Source organism: Diospyros lotus, chromosome 14 (assembly GCF_014633365.1).
Source record: "Diospyros lotus cultivar Yz01 chromosome 14, ASM1463336v1, whole genome shotgun sequence".
Classification (NCBI taxonomy): Eukaryota; Viridiplantae; Streptophyta; class Magnoliopsida; order Ericales; family Ebenaceae; genus Diospyros; species Diospyros lotus.
The window spans coordinates 17,156,034-17,165,692 of NC_068351.1; the positions used below are offsets into that span (position 1 = coordinate 17,156,034).

The 9,659-nt window shown below is 39.6% G+C and overlaps 1 protein-coding gene across 1 annotated transcript; it reads left to right on the forward strand.

Moving 5' to 3' along the window:
* The first annotated feature begins 3,867 nt into the window (after positions 1–3,867).
* LOC127789542 (molybdate transporter 2-like) lies at positions 3,868–5,717 on the forward strand. Its single transcript, XM_052318443.1, has one exon. The coding sequence runs from the start codon at positions 3,925–3,927 to the stop codon at positions 5,395–5,397; it is 1,473 nt and encodes a 490-aa protein (XP_052174403.1). The 5' UTR covers positions 3,868–3,924; the 3' UTR covers positions 5,398–5,717.
* Positions 5,718–9,659: the final 3,942 nt, after the last annotated feature.

Sequence of the window (9,659 nt, forward strand, 5' to 3'; positions counted from 1 at the left end):
AGAGCCCTTAAATGTATTAAGACCGTATGATCTGAAAAAACAAATCAAAAAATGTGCTAAGACATGTAACTTGTATTTTTTTTTTCAAGACAATTTTAGTTTTAGGTTTTAAAAAGTAATCTTTGATAAAATACAATCTTTCTTTTAAACCATAGTTATTTCTCTAAAAAATGAAGTTACTGACCATGGAGCATCTAAAATGGTGAAATTACCAAATTGCTCCTCAAATCGATGAATCACAACCTGTAGCATTACCCTATGTCAATCGATATAGGATCGCCACACGCCATTTTAACCAAAAAATAAGTCAATAAAATTTAACTCCCAAATCTCAATCGCGAAGAATCCGATACCTATCAAATGATTCACCATTATCTAATCTAGCCCTATGGATTTTTCACTAGCAACAGATAATCGAGTTTAAGAATTTCAAATATAACACCAAATATCTCGACTTCCTTGCCTATATAAGGAATAGAACACCCGCAAATAAGCCATTTAATATGTAAGTTCTCATTACATACTTGTTCTATAATACCCCATATTTTCATGAGATTACTACGTATTTTAAGTGAGTTTAAAATATTGAAAAGTGGCTTGATGGTAAAATAAATTGTTGAATCAATGGAAGGAAGTACCCTGGGACATAAGTACTTGAGGAAACAGGACATTTCAAAGGGTTATAAAGGTCTTGAGGGAGAAGTTTAGTTTTTGAGCTAGGGGTAAAATCATAATTTTTGAGGTTCGGGTAAAAGTGTAATTTACCCAAAAACCAGGGGCATTAGGGTAATTAGTCCTTTCTTCGGGGACTAAAATAAAATTAAAAATTGGCCTAAGGACCAAGTTGAAAAGGGTCTAAGTGCAATTACCTAAAAAGTTTGAGCCAAAGTATAATTCTTGAAACCTTTTTCCTGGGGGCATCTGGGAGATTAAGGATAAAATCTCATGATGACTTTAAAGATAAGATGAAAGCTCATGATGATCTATTTGATAAGATTTGATGAGATTTGATTGGATGCAATTTGATTTGGATAAGATTTGATTGGATGTGATTTGATTTGGATAAGATTTGATTCGGATAAGAATGATTACAAAAAATCTAAGAAGATTTGAAATGATTAGAGAATATCTTAGAAGATTTGGAATGATTAGAGAATATTTTAGATGATTTAAAATGATTGGAATATCTTGAAAGATTTAGAAAAGATTTGAAATAATTGTGACTTATTTAGTGCCCAAGTTTCCAAGCCTATAAATAGGGTGCCCATGGCCAAGGGTTTCCTCATTCTAAGTTGTGATAAATTTGTGTTAGACGAGAGTGCTTCGAGCTTAGTGGATAGAAGACTTTTGTTCCTAGAGAAGAAGAAGCACTTGGGAAACGTGTGAGGGGAAGGTTTGGTCAGAAGACTTGAGGATTTACATAAATTTCGAGGAATCCCGAATTAAATCAAGGTGAGACTCCTATACTCCAAATCCTATTTTTGTTCTCTTATGTAAGACTACTATTGCATGAAACGTGTTTTGTGTAACGTTTTTGTACGCAAAATCATATTGTTCTCTTACGTGAAATCATGTTGCATATAAGAAATGTAATTTCTTAGAAAATATATGTTGTAGGTTTTCAACTATTGCATTTATAAAATTCGTGTGGCCATACTGTTATACCTATTTGTTGTTGGTTGATGGAAAAAGTCGGATATCCCCCCGAGAGGCGCTATGCGTGCGCCATCAAGAAAGCTCTCATGGGGAAGACCGTGAGTCTAAGGGACAGTGGATGTGGTGTTTGTATGAGTTCTATGAGGTCAGTCCAAGGTGACATGATTAGGGACCTCCCGAGATGCGCTGTGCGTGCGCCTTTGAGAAAGCTCTCGTTGGAGGAGGTTGATATGTTCTCGAGGCACTTCGGAGTAGTCCTCGTTTTTCTCATACGTTTTATACCTGTTCATACATTGATAGAAACTGTTTTTGGAGCTCTCACTAGAAGATTCATCTTCTAATTGGACTATATCCTTTGAATATTCAAACGTTCCAGGTTTGGCAAGCGGTTCTAAAGGAAATGAGGTAGCTGAAGAATAAGCTTAATTTCCTGCCTCTAACATGTTTAGCATACTTTTGTTTATATGCAAACCTATGTATGTTTTGAATATATTTAAGACGTTCAGATATTACTTGTCAGAGATGATGTCCATGTAATGCATTTTGTAGACGTCTTGAACGATTTTATTTGTGATAAATAAAGCATTATGGTTGTGAATCATATCATATTCGATCTAGCTTCCGCATTTATAATGATATCACCTGTCTTAGCTGTATGATTATCGGGTTTGTTAGGCTAAGAAGGTGAAATTAGGATTATTGGAAATTTGTGTGATGTATGTCAATGATTGTGGTATGAAAAGAAATTTGTATTCCCGAAATCCTAAGTTATAACATGCCTAGAAAATCTGGGGTGTTACATGTTCGTACTTCTTACTAACTTAAACATCGAAGACTATACCGAAAGACTCAATTCGGCCTATCTCTTCTTGCAGGTACTCATTTCAAGGCAGGCCTTGGTGATTGGTTTCATCCATCGTTAGTTACTTTATAATATAAGTAAGGTATAAAAAACCAAAACAACTTTTGGTGTCACCTATATTTATCATTTATTTTTAATTAATATTAAAAAACACAACAATATATTTATAATTATCAAAATTTACTTTTATAGTGTAACACAATAATACCCAACATATCTTAAATATGTTATTATTTTAGGTTTCTCACTCTAACATTCAGCACAAATTACTTTCAAGAACTAAAATAAACTCTTTCAATTTATAAGCACTTTATATCACTTAAAAGTTCCTATAATTTAAGCAGCCAAACAATGTCTAAGTTGTTTACAATAATTTTTAAAATTTATTGAGATAATTAGATTTTGTTCCTTTGTGTTCAGGTCAATCATGGGTACAAAATACTATACTCATCATGATAAATTCCGATTTAAGTCTAGGGTAAAATACAACCCAACCTCTCGTGGTTTGGGTGTTTGACCAAGACAGCTCGCTAATTAAGTCATATTTTATTCAATTAATCTATTTTTAAGTATGGTGAATAAAAAATAAAATAACAAAAGAAAAAATAAGGAAGAAGATACACAGGATGAGAGAGAAAGAGATTGTTTTGGGTGCCACGGTCGCAAGTGTTGGCTCTACCCAAAAACTTTCTTGCTGTAGCTATTGTTGTAGCTATTGTTATTGCTTCTTCTTCTTCTTCTTCTTTTTTATTTTTCTCTAGGTTCAATTTCTCCCGAGAACATATCATTTCTCGTGACAAGTGTCAAAAATAATGAGTTCGATTTCAATTTGGAATAAAACTCTATTTCTATTTGAGAACTCATTTTTCTTGATTTTTTTTTTCTTTCCTTCTTCATTGATTTAAATAAATATTTATTCCTTTATTATAATTAAAATTAAATTAACAAAAAATTAGATAAAATATAATTTATAATGGAAGAGGTATCACAACAACAAAAATAAATCATAAAGACTTCTAAAAAAAGTATTTTTAAACAATAAAAAATTATAAAAGATGTCTCCCTTAATAACCCTAGAGAATTTAGATACATTAATTTACTCTTATTCAGGTCTCCAATAACTCTATTTTTAAGTCTTTTCTTTTCTCCATCCATTTTTTAACTCAAAAAACAAATCTTTTTTTTTTTCTAATTATTAACAGAAAGTAATAATATTACTATTTGAAAATTTCATTATACACTTATTTTATTATGCACAAATACAATGACAATTATGTACTACCGTATAAGTAACTACCACTCGGCCACGCCACCTACTTGCCAGTCTTGCCCTTTCGTTGTATCAGCAGGCATATTCTTTTTGTTATATTTATTTAGTCCCTCCACTCACTCTCTCAGCCCAGCGAATGGGTCCAACTCCAAGAAAAATGGAACCGGAACCAGAAACGTCCAGCCACGCCACCACCCCTCTCCTCCGAGCCCCACGGTGGCGCCACCGCCTCGCCGCCCTCCCATGCGCCACTAGCCTCCGCCTGAAGACCACCGTGTGGCCGGAGCTTGGGGGCTCCGTCGGCGACCTTGGCACCTTCATTCCCATCGTGCTGGCCCTGACCCTGGTCTCCCACCTTGACCTGGGCACCACCCTCATCTTCACCGCCCTCTACAACATCGCCACCGGCCTCCTCTTCGGCATCCCCATGCCCGTCCAGCCCATGAAGTCCATCGCTGCCGTTGCCGTCTCCGAATCCCCCCACCTCACCGTCCCCCAAATCGCCGCCGCCGGCATTTCCACCGCGGCTGTCCTCCTCCTCCTCGGCGCCACCGGTCTCATGTCCTTCTTCTACCGCTTCATCCCCCTCCCCGTCGTCCGTGGCGTCCAGCTTTCCCAAGGCCTCTCCTTCGCCTTCTCCGCCATCAAATACATCCGCTACAACCAAGATTTCGCCGCCGGCAAATCCGGATCCCCCCGATCCTGGCTCGGCCTCGACGGCCTAATTCTGGCCCTTTTCTCACTATCCTTCCTAATATTGTCCACCGGCTCGGGAGACTCAGTCGACAACGATCAAACCCACAATCTCGATCAGTCTCATTCTCAATCTCAACGCCGCGTTCGTCAAAGACTGCGGATTCTGTCGGCCATTCCGGCGGCTCTCATCGTGTTCGTCTTTGGGTTAGTTTTGTGCTTTCTTCGTGACCCATCAATCTTCAGCGATCTCCAACTGGGTCCGTCCAAGATCCACTTGGTCAAACCCTCTTTGGAGGATTGGAAAATTGGATTCTTCAGAGCCGCAATCCCTCAAATCCCGTTATCGGTACTGAACTCCGTGATAGCCGTCTGCAAACTATCGGCCGATCTGTTTCCCGAACGGGAAGTGTCGGCAACAGCGGTTTCGGTGAGCGTAGGGGCCATGAATCTGGTCGGGTGCTGGTTCGGGGCAATGCCAGTGTGCCACGGCGCCGGCGGGCTTGCCGGCCAGTACCGGTTCGGCGGGCGGAGCGGCGCGTCGGTGGCTTTTCTGGGGGCCGGAAAGCTGGTTCTGGGGCTAGCCTTCGGGAACTCGTTCGTGAAGATATTGGGCCAGTTTCCGATAGGGATTCTGGGGGTGCTCTTGCTGTTTGCCGGGATTGAATTGGCCATGGCTTCCAGAGACATGAAGACGAAAGAAGAGTCGTTTGTGATGCTGGTTTGTGCGGCTGTTTCACTGACTGGGTCGAGCGCCGCTTTGGGATTTGGGTGCGGAATTGTGCTGTTTTTGCTGCTGAAACTGAGGCAAATGGATTGCCATGGTTACAGCTCCAAGCTCCTCAAATTCAAGCCCAGATCCTCTGTTCAGGATGAAGCGGATGCCGAGATTGGCCACTCCCAATCCTCAAATTGAGTTGATGCAATTCTGATTGGGTTCTCCATAGAATCGGTTGTATATATATGCAGTTCAAGTTCAAGTTATAGTTATTGGCCTATGAGACTTGAAAAGAAATTGATACAATGTTGTGTAGAATCTGTAGATCGCCTTCTTGTTTATAGGGTAATGGGGGCTTTATGGGAAACCAGGGAAAGAAATGCTCTTATTCATATTACACTTAAAAGAGGGTGCTTTCTATTCTTAATATATGTTCACTGACGAGCTGTTTAAATTTTTGTACAACTTAGGAGGTAAGAGATAATAAAATTAACTTCCGACATTTCAAGCTGCAAAAAGTATTCCGAAGAAAGACTAATAATACTATTATTATTGGGATTCAACTAAACCCATAATGAGTGTGCATGTTCAAGAAGGTTGCTCTTCTCTACTTAAACCAATATAACCACCTGTAATTGATGTTTCAAACTTAGGAAGAAAATTGTCTTCGAATTAACGTGTGAATCGGAAAAGTCTCTAATATTGGACACAACTATTCATATGGGGCACGGGTAAGTGGACATATTTATTCGGATGAGTAGATATGAATCGGAAAAGTCTCTAATATTGGACACGACTATTCATATGGGGCACGGGTGAGTGGACATATTCATTCGGATGAGTAGATATGTCTATTTGGATGTGAAAAGTGCATGTGTACCTTCACTGGAGGGTGCAATCTGGATCGCCAAATCGCATCTAAATATAAAAGGATGTGATCTAAATATCCAGATTAAGTTAGGTCAAACAATATGATATTTCACAATTGGACACTTGAAAACTATAAATAGAACCCCCCATATTCCATTCTTTCTGTCAAAAAATCAATTTAAGTTATTAATTTCCTATGTTCCTTCTCCAATATACTTTCATAATTTTCTATTACTTCCAAGTACAAGAAATTCTAATATCTTTCCATCAAGTCAAGAAGTAGAGTATCGTCAAGTTTGGTTTCACCCGTCAAGATTAATATTGTGATATACTAATTTTTGGAAGAAGTATTGTATTTCGGGAGATAGACGTCTATTGATCCTTTAACACTATCGAGGGGGCAAAATCTATCTTAAGAAAATTTGTTTTGGCATACCTCACTTTATGTCCTTTTTTTCAAATCTTCTTTCATTAAATAGTTGTGTTTCTCTTTTGTTGTTAATATGCATATTATCCTAATTAAATTCAGATTTTATTCCAACAAATTGCACAGTATATACAAGAATTTTGATTGTTCCCTTATAGACTCTCAAAAGTAGGTCAAAACTCAAAAGTCTTCTTAGCATTAATCCTTAAAGAGATGGTAAAACGGAGGTAGTTAAATGTACCCCCAGCCAACTTGTTAATATGTTTGGTTTAAGACAAATCATAAAAAAATTGAGAATCTATTTGCTTGATTTGCCTGCAATAGTTTTACTGCTCAAATAAGGTAGATATTGGGGAAGAATATTTGAGTTGATCCGTTTTGTTTAGATTCTGAATTTTAAGCTATTTATCCTTTTATGCGTTTTTGATATATATTTGCCATTTCATGTTGTGGCTCAATTATTTGAAGCTAAACAAATGGCTCGGCTGCTACCCATTGGTCCATGTGATAGTGATATTTATAGATGAAAAACTACTCCCATCAGGTGCCCCTTTGCTATCTCAAAGGCTGTTTGTGTCAGCTTATTTTCTGGTTATAAGGAAACTATAAACTCTTCAACAACTTAGAGCCTGCTCGGCTCCTCATTTTTAAATGAAGCTTTTAAGCTAAACTAACAGTTAATGTAATTATATGTTTGGTAAAAGAAAACCTTATAAGATGTTAGAAGTTGTAAAATGACCAAAAGAGACCTCTCACCTAGTTTGACAAATGAAGTTATTTGAATAAAATTCTTAATAAAGGAATTTAATTATAACATATATTAGCAATAGTTATAAACTTGATATCTAACTAATAAAAGTGTTAGTTTTTTTAATTAACAAAGTTATATATTTCAAAATATATATTGTTGTTACACAATTACAATAATAAATTTGTAAAAGGGGAAACTGCTGATGGATGACCCTCGTATGGCTGATCCGAACGATGCATGACTCTCGGGGAGTGTATCTGAGCGATGGATGACTCACTCGAGAGATGGATGACTCCTTCGGGAAATGAGTGATGTGTGGATTGTCCAAATGATGAGTAATTATCTAGAGAGATGGGTGAGTCTCTCGGGGTGGAGTGACAGTAATGGATGAGTCTCCCGAGGGTCACAACAACAATGGATGAGTCTCCCAGGGGTCACAACAACGATGGATGAGTCTCTCGGGGGGTCACGGCAATGATAGATGAGTCCCTTGGTCAGGTTGAGAGCGATGGATGACCTGTTAGAAAGAAAATCAGTTAAAGGCGAGGGTGCAAGTCCTCGGGCGAACTCTCCGATGCTTAACCCCCCGTAGAAGTAAAATACTTGAAAGCAAAAAGTAAGTACGGGAGTGAGAGGTTGCATACCGAATGAGAGGAAAAGACCCCCTATTTATAGCAATGGGAAGGGTATCCATGTGTCGAGTGACCTGATTTTCTTAGCGGATATCTCGGGGTGGTTTTGACTAAGTCTTGCAGGGTTATCAGCACAAGGGTGCACGGTCGAGAGCGCACACGAGCATACGCGGGTGAGCGTGTAGAGGCGCGCAATAAGCACCCCCGAGTGACTTCCCTCGGGGGTGTGAAGTACCCCCGAGAGAGGTCTCTCGGGAGAGTAAGAATACCCCCTAGAGATTCTCTTGGGGGTGGGGGGGTGAAGCCCCCCCTTTTGTCTTAACCACGCTACAACGTGGCATCGTTGTAGGGGGCATGAGAATACCCCCGAGAGACTCCCTCGGGGGTGGGAGAGGGGTGGAGCCCCCCATTTTTCTTAACCACGCTGCTGCGTGGCAGCGTGGGGGAGGGGGAAGCATCCCCCATTTCCCTGGCCCCTGGCCACGCTATTGCGTGGCAGTATGGGAGTGGGGAAGGAAGCGGCCAGGCCATCTCCTAGCTGCATGAAGCAGCCAGGTGGCCACTTTGATGGCCTGCCATGTGGCCTTCTTTTTTTAGACTGGTCATTTATTTTTATTATTTTAACAGGCATAACAATTGCTCCCTACTCTTTTTGTCGGGTATCCGAGAGGAAGAGTATTCTGCCTGTAGCATTGCCCTATTTTTAAGAGGTTATTTTTCCTCCTTTATTTTGTAGCAATCTCCTCGTTCACGTCTTTCATAATTGTCTTTGTCATTCTGCTCCTTGTGTGCCTTTATAAAAGGAGGCATGAGCTTCTCATTTTGTCATTGTTTCAACGAGTCTTCAGCGTTATTTGTAACTCTGGCATTCTCATATTTCAACTCCTCATAAGCGCTAGTGGCTTCAAGAAGATGCGACATAGTTCTTTGAATGACGTGCTTAAGCTCCCGCCCTTGTAGCGGTTATCCATGCCTTCAATTCTTCATCTTTTAGGAGTATAAACACGATTTCTTCATATGCTCCCAGTTCTTGAGGTGACGGGGGCTCGGAAAGATCTTCAAATCAAGTCCGGAGTGACCATATCGTTATTAGCTCATATATGTATCTACATGTTGTCGAGAGATAAATTGGCATATTGGAGAATTTTCTCTGAATCCAAGGGTGTTCGTGATGATTGTCGCTCCATTTTCTGGTTTGTCAGATTACTTGCAAAATGATGAATATGACATCTCTTCTTGTAGAGCAACATCTTTTCCACCCTTCGAACGTCAGGCGAAGCAGCGTAAGTCACTTGCGAGGTCGTTGAAATTATACTCCCTCGATGTATCACGGGATAATGGTCTTATGCCTTCTCGTTGTAAGGCTGCTTGCGAGGCAATGGGATGTTCTTGCCTCCTCATCGCCAGGTTATGAGCGGGGCAATGGGCCTTTTTGTTACAATGGCACGACTCCTTAGCTTCACGTGTACATGCTCACTGGTATTGTGAACGTATTGTCTACGTTTGCAATATTTTATTCTTACAGTTCGACATGACGCTTACGTCTGTAATTAAATAGCATAAATATTTTATTTTTGCGGTTTGGCATAACGCCTACATCCATGATTAGAAAGAATATACATCTTTTGTATTCGCGGTTCAGTATAGCACCTACATTCGCGATTAGTTTTGGTTTTTCCTTGTTGCCGGGGTATAAGCAGGGCACCAGACTTGTTGTTTTCACCTTATGGTCGAGTTGTTAGTGAAACAACGAGTCTTTTTGTGTTTACCTCGTTGTCAG